Here is a 17,460-nt window from a genome sequence, read left to right on the forward strand (position 1 = left end):
TGGAGTTGAACTGAACCTATTTATTTGAATGATCTTACTAATTTAAAAGGGAATTTCCAATTTCCATTTCAAACTATAATTAGTATTATTTTTATTTGGTCAAGTTTAAACATTTTCCAGATTAAATGGGGGAGAGGAACATGAAGTAGGGACCAATTGCTCTAAGATTTCTTTGAAAACCCCTCACTGTAAACTAGATGGGTCTAGTTGTCCATGTCTTGTTTTTCTGATAAGGAAGTGCTACTTACTACACAGGACCTCAGACCCAAACTCTCTTTTTCATCCTCATTCATTTGTAGTATCAACTCCTGGATCTATATCCCTTGTCAGAAGCATAAATCATTATTCTGAACCCATTGTACTTCCTCCACCAGCTTCATCTCTGCAGCCTGAGACCTGGGATGTGTGTCTTTGGCATCCAAGTGAAGGTGGGGGTTGAGGAGAAACTTCCATGAAGAGGGGAGGAAATTGCTCCTGCATTTAACTCACACATCTGTGCCCACACTTTTACAACATCTAAGAGCTGGGAACAAGCATGGAGGGTTTGAGAACACCTGGGCTGTGTCTACAGAAGTGCTTCTAGAAGCCCAACTAGTTCCACCCAATTGGTCCAGAGTTCTTCACCCTCCTCACCTCAGCTGGAGGAATGTCATGAAGGGAAAAGCCTCTTCATGCATGAAAGCAGAACAGAGGAGATGTGCTAACTGGGAAATATGACTAAAATCACATCTGTTCTTCAAATGCTGGAATCTCATTGGATTTGAGCACTTTAGCCACTGAAAACTTATTGGAGGAAGTAGAATCCTCTTGCCATGTGAAGAGCTGGCTTGTCTTTGTACTCTTTCAGCCTTAACTAGAGCTTGAGAACTGATGAAGAACAGAGCATTCATATAGATACTCTGGTAGCTATTTTGATTGATGGAGAGCTCTGTTGCTGCTGGAAGGTGATTTGGAAATCCTGTTGCTTTGGTAAGAGTTGTCTAGGCTTATTGCCCATTAGCAACTATCTCCAGCTTGAGAGAAAGGACCCTCACCTAAACTTGGCTTGGCTGAGTAATGCTCTCAGACTTGAAAGGGAGAAACTCCACAGAATACCAATAGTGGCTATTAGGAGCTTTGGAATTCTCCAGTGCAAGACCGCTGCTTATCACTGCAACAGGAGCCAAAAGAGGGAGTAGGCATGGGAAGCTGCAGACCCTGAGCTTAGGGTAGAGATTTCACTGAGAGTACTGTATAGCTACTTGACTGAAAGTGTATAGCACTTCTGCAGTAGCCCAACAATAACAGAGAAACAAGTTCATCCAGTAAGAGTAGAGAAGGGCAGAAGAGAAGCAAGTGATGACTGGTGTAGAATGCTCTTCTCTTTTAAGGAGACCACAAACATTCAATTGCACAATCCAGTTGCCCAGAGCTCTTGGATTTCCCTAAATATGTGCATTACTGATCATAGTGCCAATGCAATATTTACAGTGCCCATGATCACAATAAAGACTATAAGAATTGCGTGATGTTTGATTGCAAAATATACCAGATTCTCCAGATAGGTGATAGAATTGAAGGATTTATTTAGACACCAGAAAACCAAATCCCAAAACCAGTAAGCCAATTCTATCATAGTACCAAAGATATTAAGAAGCCATAGTAATGCTGAGAACCACAGCATCCTTCAGCCTTCCCACAAACCAATACAAGATCAATATTTACTCACAAAACTCTCTATCTCCTTGCCTGAGCTCCTCTGTCCCCTGCTGTATGGCTAGCTCTCAATACCAGCTTCCTGTGGGCTCTGCTTCCCTTCAGCAAAACTCCTACCACAAGCTCCATATGACTACATTCAGCCTATTAGGGGGCAGAGTTTATCTTCACAGAGGAGAAGCTTCCTGTCTGTTCTGCTCTACCCTTTTTCAAATTCCCTCCATCACAGGCTCCATGTGATTACCTTCAGCCTATTGGGGGGCAGTGTTTACTTTCAAAGCAGGGGATATCTTCAAACTCCCCCCTGGTCTATTAAAGGGCAGGGAAGATCTTCAAATTCCCATTACACGGATGTGCAAAATTTTCTAAGTGTGTTCATTTTCCCCCATGGAAATTGTGTGCATTGATGATAAAATGTGACCCAGATTGATGTTATATTTTAATTGTTCCTCCATTCTTTCTATTGAGTAAATGTTGTGGTGATAATTGCTTTTGCCTTCTTCTTTAGTAAATATTTTAAGTTTAAGATGTAATGATGTTGTTGCATGTGATATAAATAAGAAACATAGTAGTGGGGGCTAAAGAGCTACAGTGGCAAGAAACAGGTTGATGTGTATCTGCTCCTAGGTCCCTAAGCCCTGTGTTGTAATGACTTGGTCTGACTAGGTTCAGATTCTATGCTTCAAATAAAATACTCTATTCTGCTATCAGTGTAGGTTGGTAAGAATGAATCAGCCCAGAGAAAGAGAAAGGAGGTATGGGTGCTATGTCAGATGACACATCCATAGACTTTATTTCTTGCGTGAATGGACATGTACTATATTGTGGAGGTTCCTATGGGATTTATTGAAGTGCCCTTTCCAATGGCAGGATCCCACTGGACAGCATCTCATCCTGGGATTTATTGGAAACTTTAATTTCACACATAGGTGTCCAATAGAGGAAAGAAATATCTTTGAATTTTCCTTTTTAACAATCTGTTTTTCCATTGTGATTTATTTTAGAGTTGAAATATGTTCTGCAATGTAATATTAGTTATTGAGACATTTAAATATTAATACCTGTATCTCTTATTAAGTGTGGAGGATCATATGAATCATAATAATGAAAAATATATATAGCATACTGATTAGCAATGTAGAGAGTCACACAGAGGAATGTTAGTAAAAAGAATCTCACCTGACTTTATGAATAAAGTCATTGAGGATATTTTATAAGATCTATTAAAAATGTAAGGGAATATGATGTAAAATGAAAAGACAAGAGAAAAAAATTAATATGACCTCAGAATGTATTCCCTTATAGAATTCCTAGTAAAATTGGGGTCTCAGAAAGTGAATAGAAGAGGATCATCTTTTATAGAGGATGAAAAGCTATTTCAGAATTAAGATGTTAGTAAGGGGTATCTAGAAACAAAATGTTAGAATTAAGCTGGAATAAAAAGCTATTTGAAGCAGCTCCAGGTGCTGATGGTGTTCTCTATACCATATAATATCACTGGGGACCTGATAACAAAGATAAGGAGATTTCTCAGGGAAACACTCCTGTAGGAGAAACGTGGTATTTGGATTATAAATATAACTAAAGTTTTATGACATTGATAGAGTACCTCAGATAGAAAAAAGGAGGAAGATTATTAGAAAGTCTTGAAACACAAATATAAGGAATACATCCTATGAAATCACCAGGCAAGTATGCTTGCAGATACTAAAGACAATTTCATCATGGTGGTGGGACTCTGTGACAAGCATATGCCAATTCCATCTGATAAACTATTCAGCAAAAAGGAGAAAGGTCCTTTGAAGTTTTGACTCACGTGGACATTCAAGACATAATGAAAGGAACAGTCCCTTACAATAGAATCATAGGTGTAGAAGTGGGATAGACCTTCCAAGTCAGCTAGTCCAACCCCTCATTTTATAGCCCAGGAAACTGAGAACTAGAAATTTAAGTGACTTGCTCAGGTTTCAGAGGTAGACTATATGATCCTCCAAATATTTCCCAAATACAAAACAAAATTCTACCAAATGGAGGTTTATTTGAGTTAATAAACTCTAGGATGTTTAAGGGGACTGGCATACTGCCTACTATCACATTCTTACCCTGTTGTATCCTTATTAAAAAGGAAGAAAAGACCTCAGTCTAGACCATTCAGTTACCATATGACCCATACCATGTGACCTTTGACATTTTGAATGGCAGTTTTCAATTATTCTTCCTCTATTCTGTGTCACAAAGACATTTCCAGTTAGAATTAATTTTTTGTATGAATCATATTAGTGTCCCACACAGGAGTTTTCCTATATGCAAGTATATCAAATTCTCAAATGGATCACCCTAGCTTTTAAAGCTCCCCATTGTCTATCCCTCACCATACCAGGTGACCCTGCTCTTTTAGTCAAGAAAATCTTTATGCTTTTCTCCACATGGGGCTTTCACATTTTCAACTATTTCCCTTTTTATCCTTGTCATGTTCCTGAACCTAAAATGTTTTTCTTCCCTTTTACATCCATCTCACCTCCTCTTCTCACCTAAGAATAACAACAATACTACTAATTGCCATTTTCTTAGCACTTTATGGTTTGCCAAGTGCTATAGTTCATACCCATTGAGCCTCTCAGTGCAGTATAATAGAATAGAGCTCTGAATTTGGAGTCAGGGTTTGTCTAAACTCTGGCTTTTATTCCTAGCTAGTACCTGTGGTTTCTTAGACAAGTCACTTCACTTTTTAAATACTTTTAACATGATGATTTTTAGATGATTTTCTTCATTTATAAAGTGAAGAGGTTGGACTCAATAATGTCTAACAGTCCTCCTAGCTGTCAATCATATAATAAAGTCATCCTCACTTAATTAGAGCTACTCTATTCTGCTTATTCCTAAGCACTTAGAACTTTGGGAATTTTGGTGGGTCACTTTGTCCTTTATTTGTGCCCTCATACATTAGTGCCCATACATACACACACATATGCACACACACACACACACACACACACTTACTACTTTAACTTGGAGAAGGCCTGTGGTTTGCTTATCTTAGGTTGAAGGGTTGGGGTTGATTTTTTTTCATACCACTGCCCTCTTCCCCATGTGAGCAACTACATTAATAACACCTAATTGCCATGTATTAATTATACATTTATTAACAACAGATATAGTTTTCTAAATCTGTAGGTGATTAATGAATGATTATTGACTTACTGCTTCAAGAACCTACAATTTTAAAAGACATTTGGGGATTCCTTCTACCTTTATTAGAGTGGAATTCATTATGTATTATTGAGTTGTCTTTTTTAGGTACTGTGGCCAAATAGTTTTTCTTCATCATCCAAGGAGCTAGGGAAAATCTCTATGAATTCACCCAGACTGGTACAATCATAGACATTCTTATTAATCACTAACTTTTGAATGGAAGAGTTGGGTGGGGCAGTTAAGTGGTCTAGTGGATAGAGTGCTAGACCTGGATTCAGGAATATGTGTATTCAAATCTGGCCTTAGATACTTCCTAGCAGTATGACCTTGGGGAAGTCACTCAACCCTATTTGTGTCAGTTTCCTCATCTATAAAATGAACTGAAGAAGAAAGTTGCAAAAACTACTCCAGTATCCTAACAGGGATCAGAGTCAGATGCAACTAAAAAATGATTGATGAACTTTTGACAAGTGTTTTCAGACTCTTGTGAACTGAACTGAATACCAGACTATAGATCAGAATACATAATTCACTGGTTTATAGTAGCTTAGAATACTAAAGAATACTAGGCTATCATAATATCACTATACATAACAGATTGACCAAGGACATTTAATCTTTATATAAACATTGAGATATAGTGGAGAAAGTCCTATCTTGGAGACCAGAGAGTTAAGTTGCGTGTTACTTTCTACCACTTTAAAACTATGTGAGCTTGGGGGAAAAAAATCACCCAACCTCTCTGGACTTTAAATACAAATGAGGATGATGTTGTTTTATTAGAAAACAGACAACAGGATCAAATTATTATTTCAGCTTCTCTCATTTGAATCCTAAGGATGACTGATTCTGTGACAGGTCCTGTAGATAAAACAGAAGCATTACATAATATAAAGAAGGATTTTAATGTGTATTTTTATAGTCCTAAGAGATAGAAAATTTTATCAGTAACCTGGCTATTTTTGTAGAATTTAAGCTCTGAGAAGAAAAACTTTCATTTTAGTCTTTATGGCTTCATTATAGATGATGATGATGATGATAAAAAAACTTTAAGGTTTGCAAAGCATTTTCCACGAATTTACTTGTCTGATACATTATGTGACTAGCTACAGGGGTGGGGCCCACCCCTGGGCTAGCACATTGACTATCACATAGCAAGCACTTAATAAATGAATGTGAATCAAATCAAATTTCTGAGTTTCCTTTTATGTCTGAGAAATTGTGTCTTGATGTAGTATCAGAATCCCTTTCAGGGATGAAGCAGAGACAAATTAGCTGCTTATGATAAGGAAATTTTCCTTGAAGGGACTCCTAGAGTCCATCCTTGGAATCCTCTGGCTTCCTGGAGCAAATGTTGAAAAGTATGAGTGCAGATCACATTTTATATAAGGAGGAACTGCAGTAACTGTCTTCTTCAAACAATATCATTGTTCTATTTCCCAGAAAGGAAAGCAGTACTAGTCTAGGCAAGGTAGTCATTGATATAAAGGTGCATCAGAGTGAAATGGGGGGGTGAGGGGGTAGATTTAGTACAACTTTCTACAAATGCACAGATTTTTACTAATAAGAATTTCTGTTTTCTCTGGCAGAAAAAATTCTGGTTCCGTCCTATGTTAAGTTCCATGTAATATAGCAAGACAATAGACACAAAGGATAACTTGCTATAATTAGAGCCAAGAGTTCTAAGATTCAATGCTACCTCAGCCACCATTCTGTGACCATGAGCAGACCATTTCATCTTTGTAAGGAATAAAATCTCTTTTAGTAGCCACTTCACAAGGTGATTGTGAGCATTAAATAAGATAAAGTGTACATATTAAAGATCTAGATAAATGTCAGTTATTATTGTTACAGAGAAGGCTCAGAGCCTGTGGTGAAAAGAAACAACCCAATTTGCAAATAGAGGTGCAGAGGAAGGTGAGGGTAGAGTTTTCAGATTTGAGTACAAAAATGCCTTGTGTTGGCTCTGTCCAAAAGGATCTGTTTTCTCAAATCCTGGCTCCAGATTCTCTTTTTTCTTTCTCCCTGTCCTACTTATTCAGCCAGGCCATAGTAAACGCTTCACCATAACAAAGACTTTCTTTTCATCTCAAGTAACTACAGACATTATACCATCATTAGGTTTAACTCAGTCCATATTTGGACCCTCTCATTACAATGTACCTATACTTTGATAATTCAGTTCTTCCCAACTTTGAACATGTTCCCCATTACCTAATCTCCTTGTTACAATGATTTACACCTACTTAATTTAGTTAACAACACTCTTCATCTTTGGAGAAAGCAAATCTTGAACTCTAGGAAACAGATAATTAAATTATTTCTTTTTCTACCACTCCATTTCTTTTCTTTAAAAAACCCCTTCCTCTTTATCACCTCAAATTGGGTAGATAGTTTGCTTTTCCCAAAAGTCAATTAACAGGTAAATAATGGATTGTGAAGTTAAAAGGTAGCACAGCAATTAGCATATAAATGAAGGAAGGCAGATTGCTAGTTTTAAACAAAGCAGCAGAAATCATTTCCCCTCCTGCTACATTTCACATAAAAGTAGAATTTAATAATTGATGCTCAGTTTTAGAAATTTGGTCACATTGCCTAATACTGGTCACTAAGGCTAGAAAATTCTAGTAGCCTGGGAAATATGCCACATATTAACATTCTTCCTTCAGATAAGGATGTTTAAGAAGCTAAGAAATTCTTCCACCTCCCTTACCAACCTCCCAAGTGCTGGACTTCTAAGAGCAAAGTTAAGATTCTATGAAGTGAAAGTGGAGAGGAGAGGAGAACATTCTAAACATGAGGGACAGATTATAAAGACCTTGATAGATGAGATGAGACTCTAGTTTCAAGGAGTAGCAAAGACAGTTTGATTGGACAATGAAATATGTAAAGGAAAATAACGTGAAATAAACGGGAAAGGTAGGCTACAGCCAGATTTTGTCAGGCTGAAAATGAGTTGGTATTTTGTCCTAAAGGCAATTGGGAGCCATTGAAGGTTCTTAAGAAGAAAGAAAGAAATATGCTCAAATTTGTGCTTTAGGGACTTTATCTTGACAACTGTGTGGAGAATTTTTAAGAGACAGAGAGCTCATGAGCATGAGCACAGGAACTGAGAAGCCAGCAGTATAATTAGGAGACTCTTACCATAGTATAGATATGATAACTGATATTTGGGAGTGTAAGAATCAGAAGGATCTCTATGACACTCTGACAATGAATAGAATGATAATCGTGCCCTCAAGACAAGTAGGGGGAGTAATTTCCTTAAGAGGAGCCTCTTAGAACTGACAGAGGAATTCCACATATTATTTCATTTGATCCTTACAACAGACATTTCAAGAAAAAGATAGAAGCTTCCTAATTCCCATTTTAACAATTAGCAAATTGAGACTCAGAGTGTTAAATGACCTACGCAGAGGTGATACAGCTGGAATGGAAAGCATATCTTGGGTCTTTTGACTGGAACTCTATGGTCCTTTTTTATGAAACTCCATTCTCTATTTAAATCTATCTGAATCTCATCTTAAATCTATTTTGTAATGTAAAGGAAAGCTCTAGGTGTCCAAGCAAACCTCTGTAAAATGGGAAGGCTTTTTTGGGCCCCCAGATCTTTAGGGTCTGCTTGGATCCTCATTAGACCTGTGCCACTTCTGGGTTGGTTAGTTCTTCCTGTTCTTATGGGGAAAGTGATATAGTTTACTATGCCATCCTCCCTGGAACTCAGAACAGTGCTCTAGACCTAGTGGGAAACTTAATGCATATTTGTAGAATGGAGTGAAATCAGCTGATCATCCCACTTTCTCTTTTTCTTATGAAACACAATCCCATTAGAAAATTACCATTACAAAGAAATGTTTTCTATCACCATCTTAGAATCCCAGAATGTTGATCTGATTGCAGTGAATGAGTAATGAGATTGATGCATTACACATTCTTTGTGCTTCCTACCCCTTCACTATAATGACAGACCCAGATTGTTTGCTATTTACAGTCTCTTAGGAGAGAAGGCAACTGAGCTCCTGGATTCTAGAGCTGTAATGTAGTTATCAACAGATCTATTATTTTGCCACATAGAAGAAATTACTCTTCATTTCTTTCCTTCCTCCCATCTCAAAGATCCCTATCTGCTTGTTGGTAAAAATCCTCCTCATCTACCAAGTTGCTCAGTAAAGTAATTCAAACAAAGCTGGGAGCCCCAGACATTTTGAGAGAGGATCTGGTGGAGGTGGTAATATTGGTGAGGGCTTTTGTCTTCCTCCTCCTCTCTTTTGCTGGCTCCTCCTCATTTCATTTTCGCCTTTCTAACTCACACCTGAGAAGCATGGCTTCAGAATCATTTCATATTCACTTCCTAAAGCCTTGCCATCCTATGATAAAGTGGGTCCCAATCATCTCAGAGGCAATAAAAAGTAATAGAAAGAGTGAGCCATAAGCAGTCTTGAATAGAACATAGGATTTGGAATGATAAGTTTGTTTGCTTTTTTTTTTGGTCATTTTTTCAGTACCTTATGTGGAGTTTTCTTGGCAAAGGTGTTAGAGAGGTTTGTCATTTTCTTTTTCATCTCATTTTACAGATAAGGAAACGGAGGCAAACAACCTTAAGTGACTTTCTCAGGATCACAAGGCTAGTAAGTATTAGAGGCCAAATTTGAATTCATGAAGAGAAGTCTTCTTGATTCCAGTCCCAGTGCTCTGTCCACTGTGACACCTACCTGCCCTGGAATCAGTGAGACCTGGATTCAAATTCTGTCTCTGACACTTACTGTATGACTGTTGACAAATCATTTAACCACTCTGAATCTCAACTTTCTCATCTGCAATATGCAGTGGAGAAAATGTGACCAGATAGTCTTAAAAGTTTCCTATAACTCTAAACCCATGATTTTGTGATTTTATAACTTACATTAAGATTGATTTAGGTTCAAATCAGGCAGCTAGGTGGTGCAGTAGATAGAATACCCAGCCTGGAGTCAGAAAGACTCATCTTTGTTAGTTCAACCCTGGGCCGCTCACTTAGCCTTGTTTGCCTTAGTTCCCCTATCTATAAAATGAGCTGGAGAAGGAAATGGCAAACCAGTCTAATATCTTTGCCAAAAACAAAACAAAAAACAAATGGGGTCATGAAGTGTTAGACACTACTGAACAACAATAATAAGTTCAAATCTTCCCTTCACCTTTATTAGTGGTGTTATCTTGGATGTCACTCAGTCCCTCTGACCCTTAGTTTGCTCACCTATAAAATGGGGGTAATAATACCTTTACTTACTACTTCATGAGACTGCAGTGAAAACAAATGAGATAGAGTATGTAAAGTGCATTGTAAGCCTGCAGTCCTATATAAACAGAAACTGGGACTGCTTTTGTGTCAAAGGGCTTCTTTTAATGTCAAAGATCTAATTTGTGGATCTTTCCACTGGTTAGTAGCTTACTATTAGTATCCGTTTACTTACAAACTATGTGACAAAGAACTTTTATGAATGTAATAGTATTTTAAATTTGTGTCACAAAAAAATCTATATATACTAGAAAAATAGTAATACATACATGTAAAGTTACTCTATTTATTTTGTATATAGAAGGTATGCTTCCTTAATTATTGTTAATATAATTATTATTAACATGTATACAGCACTTTAAGCTTTGCAAAACATTTTACAAAATATTATTTTACCTTATTCTCGTACTCCTGAGAAGGAGCTGCTGTTATTATCCTCATTTTACAGATGACAAAATTGAAGCATAGGTTAAGTGATTTACCCAGAGTCACCACACAGCTAGTAAAGATCTAAGGCCAGATTCAATCTCAGCTCTTCCTGACTCTAGGTCCAGCACTCTTTCTAGTATCCCACCTAGCTTCCAAAATATACTAAATTAAGCAGCATTTGTTATGGATTCTGGAGAAAGATCAACCTATCAATGCTTACTATGAATATTAATCAAACCACTTTCAATATCTCCTAGGGAGCCCCAGATATCACCCTTTACAACTCAGGAACCCTTGGTTTAGTAGAAAGAGCGCTGGATTTGAAGAGAATTTAGTCCAATTCTGATTGTTGTTTATTGCCTAAATGACTCTGGGCAAGTCATTTTCCCTTCTTTGGACCTCAGTTTCCTCATCTATAAAGTGCAGGATTTGAACTAGATCAGGGGTTCTTAACCTTTTATGTCATTAGTAGTCTGGTAGAGCATTAGATTCCTTCTCAGAATAATGTTTTTAAATGAAAAAAAAATACATGGCATTACAAAGGAAACCAATTATATTGAAATACAGTCACCAAAATATATAGTAAAAATTCACATTCAAGGACCCTTAAGTTAAGAACTTAGAGATTAGGTGATCTCAAAGGCCCCTTGAATTTCTAAATCCAATATCACTAATGCTTTGACAGTATGATTTTTAGCAAAAATCTCATTGCAACAAAATTCTATCATGGCAAAACAGTTCAAATGACCAGGGATCTCATTAAAATATATTTTTGTCTGAATTCTTAAAGACTGAATTCATTAGACTTTCTGATTCAATGTTGTTTCTTTTAATTCGATTCCAGTAGTTCCTAAATAGTCTTTTTGCTGTTGGCTTTGGGTTTGGTTTGTTGCAGTTGTTTTGTTTTTTAAGAAAGCAATGGTACAAGCCAAAACTTGACCAAACAGCCTATGTGGCATGGTGAGAAGAAGTATAAACTAGAGGTTAAAGAAAAATCTAGGTCTGTGTTGTCCTATTAACTGCCTGTGTGAGCAGGGAAAAATCATCTTCCTACTCTGGATGGTACTTCAGCTATAAAATGCAGTAATTGCCCTGGATGCCCTTGAAGGTTTCCTCCAGCTCTAACATTCTATGGTTTATGACTACTTGCTCACGGATACATTTAAACAGCCTATGTATCCCTAATAGATGACCAGTAGATGAAAAAAGCCTCCATTGTCTTACATTGCTTCATCAGCAGAGATAGGTAGATAAGAAGCTCTTGGAGGGGGTTTTCTTGGAAATGGCTCCCATTCTCTCTTGATATAGTAACTATTCCTGCAGCAGTATTAAAAGATCTGTAAAGAGTGATCAACTTATAGGGGTGAGAAATTATTAACATGTCCCTAGTATCACACAGCCTATGTAAGTAAGCAAGGAGGCAGCATAACATAATATAAAAATAAAATGAAAACAAAACAAAGCAAAAACCACCAGCCTTGGTTTCGAGAGAGATCTGATTTCAAATTGCTCTTCTCATCCTTCCCAGCTGTGTAAAAATAAGTTACATCAATCTATGGAATGGAAATGATACTCTGGCTATAATACTCCCCTCCCTACAGGTTTGTTATAATGAGCACATGGGATAATGTTTGTATAGTGCTTTGCAAACATCAAAAAAGTCTTCTAAAATGATATCTTATTGTAATAGGCATTTAATCAATGTTTGTTGAATTAAGTCAAAGCAGAAGTTCTTTTTTCCCCAAGTAAAACTGAGTGGATCATCCTGTAATCTCAGTGGACTTCTGGCACATGTTTGACATTTTCAATACTCCCTAACTGGCCCACATTGCAAACCTGGAGGTGTATGTCAAGTTTCCTGAAAGATCAGGTTCAAATCTTCAGAGGTACAAAATGACCCATCCTGATACATAGAACATGTACCCTTAGCCAATGGAAAAAACCTTAGGCGACCTCCTCATATGTGACTAAGAACCTGTAGTGTATCACTGCCCCATCTTGAGTACATTCTTTTGCATATATTTAAGAATCAGCATTCATTCTGAATGGAAAATTCTCTCCCATTTCCCTCCCCTCCACCTACATTCTTAGATGTGCTCAGCTTTCACCTGAATCGCAGAATATTCCTGAGGTCCTAAAGTTTAGAGTACAGGACAGGGGTAACTGGTAGCTAGAAAGAGCTCGGTGAGTAACAAATCCCCTATGTAGAGTGTGTGTGTGTGTGTGTGTGTGTGTGTGTGTCCTTAAGGTCTCAGGGGAGTACTAAGAGGAAGAGTCTTGTCCACAGTTTGGCTGCTGAGCCTAGTAGTAGTATTAGTGTGCTGCTGAGCTTTCATTTAACATCCTTTGTCAAATGACCCCACCCTCATATTCTAATGAAAGTGTTGTTTTCTAACAAAACTTAATGCATTTCAAACTTTCTGGGAATGAAGCTGATTACAATGCAGCTGTGAGAAGCAACACCCCAGAATATAAAGAGCAATGGGCTTGGTACTTCCCTTCTTGGACTCAGACTTTAGCTCAGTGACTGGGGCAAGGCATTTATCCCTGAACTTCTGAATAGTTGAAGGAACTAGTTAAGTGTACCTGAAGAAAGATGTTTCATGGTATTCTTATCTCTGCTTTGAAGTATTTGAAAGGCTATTGTGTAGAAATGAAAATAGATTTATTCAGTTTGGCCCCACAGGAAAGACCTAAAAATACTGGGTTGAATTTGCAAGGGACATTACAAAGGGGTACATTAAGGAAGACTTAAATTCAAAGCTGAAAGGAGGTTAGAGTCTGTCTGTTCCAAACCTGCACACTCCATGTTACAGATGAGAAAAGTGGGCTTATAGTTGTGGATTGAGTTGCCAGTGTCATACAGGTATTAAGTGTCAGAGGCAGGATTTGAACCATGGTCTTCCTCATTCCAAGTCCAGGATTATATCCATTACTCCAGATTATTTACTCTTTCTGTTGTCTCTGTGATTGAGAACTGTTTCACTAATGACATTGATAGTTTCCTGTGCATTGAGAAATTTTCTCATTGATAGTTCCTTACATTGATGAAATAGCAAGCCTGGCCTAAGAGATAGATGGATGGATGGATGGATAGATAAAGAGAGAGAGAGACAGACAGACAGATAGATAGATGATAGATAGATAGATAGATAGATAGATAGAGATAGATAGATAGATAGATGGATGGATGGATAGATGGATGGATGGATGGATGGATAGATAGATAGATAGATAGATAGATAGATAGATAGATAGATAGATAGATAGATAGATGATAGATAGATAGGAGGGAAGGGATTTTGTAATAGTTATACCTATCCAAGAGTGGAATGGGATACCTTTCTCCTTGAGTTCCTTCTCATTGGAGGTCTTCAGGCAAAGGCTAGATGATTAATTGTTCAGTATATTATAGTTATTTTAAAGGGGCTTCTTTGGCAAATGTGGGTTGAATTAGATGGTGACTGAGGTTTTCTCCAACTTTGACATTCTATGATTCTATGAAAAATGAGAAAATCAAGATCATACAGCCTAACTTAAGAAACATTAAAGCAAAAAGAAAAAGGAGTCATTATTCAGCGCATTATTCATAAAGATTCTTGAACCTACTATTTTCCTAACTCTCCTTTTCATATCCTCTTATAGATGGAAGTCCTTACACCTGGTGGGTTGGAAAAGCCAATGAAAAGCATTACTACTGGGGTGGTTCCGGACCTGGAATTCAGAAATGTGCATGTGGCATTGAACGTAACTGTACCGATTCAAAATACTACTGTAACTGTGATGCTGACCATAAACAATGGTAAGTGCCTATTTTGGACTTTCCTCAAACACACATGTACTGTTAGCTAGGTATTTAAACTCATGAGGTGAAATAGGAAGTATGGAATGTGCTGAGAGTTCTTATTCTCAAGGCTTGGAGCTAACTGACTGGCAGATGTTGATAACACTTAGAAAAGGGCAAAGCCAGAAAGGCATCAACATGGGAAGGACATAAGTTGAGAAATAGATTGGTACATAATTGATATGTTAATATTTCATAAAGACAGAAAAATAATGAGCCCTGCAGTAGATAGTGATTTGTGTGATAAATGAAAGAGATGCTTTTCATAACAAGAGAAGGGGGCTGATGGTGAAGAGTGAATCTATTTCTGTCCATGTAAGCTTGTCCATACCATGTAGCTTCTTCTATTGAAGGCTGTCACATACCAAAAGGTGTACTTTGAGTCTCTCTTCAAAAAGCCCTTCCCTGTTGTTACCTTCAGCCATCTTCCATCCCTTCTTTTCTATCATTTCTTGTTCTCTTTGATAATGCTGATAGCAAGTCAGCCCAGGAAGTGTTTGTCTTGGAAACCTTTCATCTCTTTCCCAGGGATAGCATAGTCTTCTGGTCATTTGTCCATGTCTACAGCCAGTGTCTGCCTGTGTCAGCAGGAAGAGAAGGAAAAAATCAGCTGTCACTCAGCATGGGAAGGGAAGATCCCAGGAGTTTATATTTACTAACTTGAAACCTGGGTCAACCTCTTTTCCAAGTCATTATTGTATAGCTGTCTTTTATTCAGTATGTTAAATCTATGAGGTGTTTCATTTGAATTATTTCATTTGATGATGATAAGCTGAGAATTATATAGTAATTTAAAGTTTGCAAAGTACCTGATATGTATTCTCTCAATTCCCTTAGGCCTATTTGTTACTTTACATAGGTATATAATATAGATGTTTATCTTATTTTCCCCATTTTACAGACGAGGAAATAGAACAGAAGCTCAAATATGTGACATATCCAAGTCACATATCTTGTGACTGGTAGAATTGAGACCCAGAGCTTTTCTTTCTCTGTTTAGTGCTTTCCCTACTGTGTGGGAAAGAAACTACTGCCAGATCTTCAAAATTGGAGTCTGAATCAGAGATCAGAAAAGTTCTTTATTCTTTCTCATGAGAAAGGGCACAGCCTTTGTCACTTAATGTTGTATCAGCCAGGGAATACAAATTGCAGAAGCTTGCAGGCTCTTGTTATCCTGATCTTAACCCGGCATACTCCCCTGTCCAGTCACACCATGTGAGGTGGGCTCACAATCTTAAGCTAATCAGAGCAAAACAATCTCTATCCTTCTTTACCATGTTTTTTTGTGAATTAGTATCCTATCAGAGGACTGTTTTCTAATCCCTCATTATGCACCAAATTTGGAGACAGCCAATGAGAGTTGCAGTTGACAATCCCTTATTATCATAATTATTCATTTGACCCTGCTACCCAATCAGAAGGAAATATCCTTCAGTCCCTTACTTGTGCATATCTACACAGCAAATTTGGGGGAGGGGCAGCCAATGAGAAGAAGGCTAGTGCTGTTTCCTTTAAGTTTTGTTACCTTGTTCTGGGGCCTGTGGAAACTTAAACCTTTGCTGTCTCTCACACTACTCTATCTGCTACCTCCTTCAGGTTTTTCAGGATTACTGAGATAGGCTTTTTACTCTCTTCTACTTTATTGTCATAAAGAACAGTGTCTGAACCTGGCATTTCCTAGTAATGCTTACCCATTTGGCATAGTCCTCCTCTACCAAATACAGAAGAAAAGAATTTAGAAGGTCATTGTAACTACAAAGGGTAATAGGAAATTAAGGTCTAAAATAGATATAAATTATACTTTTCTGATAGTAAATGTAAAAAATGATTCATCATTTCCCAAGAACCATCTTGCTCATATTAAGGGTACTTTGCAACTAGGGATACCTAAGTAAGGTCACTTTAGAAAATATTTGTGCTAAGGGACTTGGAAACAATTTTCATTGTGATATATGGTTGTCTAGTGCTGAACAAAGAATTGTCTGTAAAGTTTTGACCTGATATATTGACAGGCAGGGTGGAAAAAAAAGTGCACAACACATAGCAATATTGGCTACTAATAAATGTAAAATAACAAATTTAGAAACTCAAAGAGCATAAATAGGCAAATTGGTGGATGGAGGTGGGGAGGGCAGAAAAAACAGTTATGCCAACAGAAGTTGAATACCTAGGAATAAAAACAGTCACTATAAGGACAAAAGTTAGGATAAAATGAGAGACTCTATATCAAGTTTCAGTTTTCAAGATATGATGTGAGTTAACGTCAATTCAAGAACACAACTTCTCTTTACTGCCTTGAATTCATCATTGAGAATTATTCAATTAAAGGAGATGTGTGCTTTTGTTCTTCCTTTCTTGTTCCTTTAAAGGGAGGACACAGGAAAGTATCGTTGAATCCTGAATGTTAGAGCTGGACTCTAGATTTAGGCATCTATTTCAGTACCCTCATTTTGTTTGAAATATATTTTATGGATACCTTTGTTTTTATATCACAGTCCTTTATGAAAAACACAAGAAACCTTTCCCACCTATTGATTGATAATCACTCTCCTTGGGACAAAGAAAAACAATTCAGTGAAGGCATCCAATGCAGTGAATTCATGACAATATATACAGTAACTTTTTCTAATAATCCCTCAGCTTTCTGCTATGCCAAAGTTTCATTATTTGTGGTGTGGTTGTCAGTTTCTTTTGAGGGATCTTTTTCTGTCATTTCTTTTGATTCTGCTTATTTCACTCTTCGTTAGTTCATACAAATCTTGCCATATTTCTCTGAATTCATCATATTTGTCATTTCTACTGTGCACTAAAATTATACTACATTTTCTATGCCATACTTTAAAAAAAATTATGTCCTAGTTAATGGGCATCCACCTTGTTTTGGTTCTTTGTTAACAACAAGAGTGCTATTATGAATATTTTGGTGCATATGGGATTTTTGTTTCTGTCTCATTTCCATTGGGTATGTGCCCAGTAGGGGGATATCTGGGTCTAATGATATGAAGGATTTAGTCACTTTTTTTTT

At 37.2% G+C, this 17,460-nt stretch overlaps 1 protein-coding gene across 1 annotated transcript in view; it reads left to right on the forward strand.

Annotated features, from left to right (window-relative positions):
* The window catches only part of LOC138156879 (contactin-associated protein-like 2), a 2,167,135-nt gene that overhangs the window by 1,567,933 nt on the left and 581,742 nt on the right, over positions 1 to 17,460 (forward strand). Inside the window, exon 13 of the mRNA XM_069082365.1 lies at positions 14,237 to 14,393. Coding sequence (XP_068938466.1) covers positions 14,237 to 14,393 — 157 coding nt within the window. The remainder of the gene's footprint in view (positions 1 to 14,236; positions 14,394 to 17,460) is intronic.

Source organism: Petaurus breviceps, unplaced genomic scaffold (assembly GCF_028583685.1).
Source record: "Petaurus breviceps papuanus isolate PSGF00001 unplaced genomic scaffold, PetGlider_PUasm1.0 110, whole genome shotgun sequence".
Classification (NCBI taxonomy): Eukaryota; Metazoa; Chordata; class Mammalia; order Diprotodontia; family Petauridae; genus Petaurus; species Petaurus breviceps.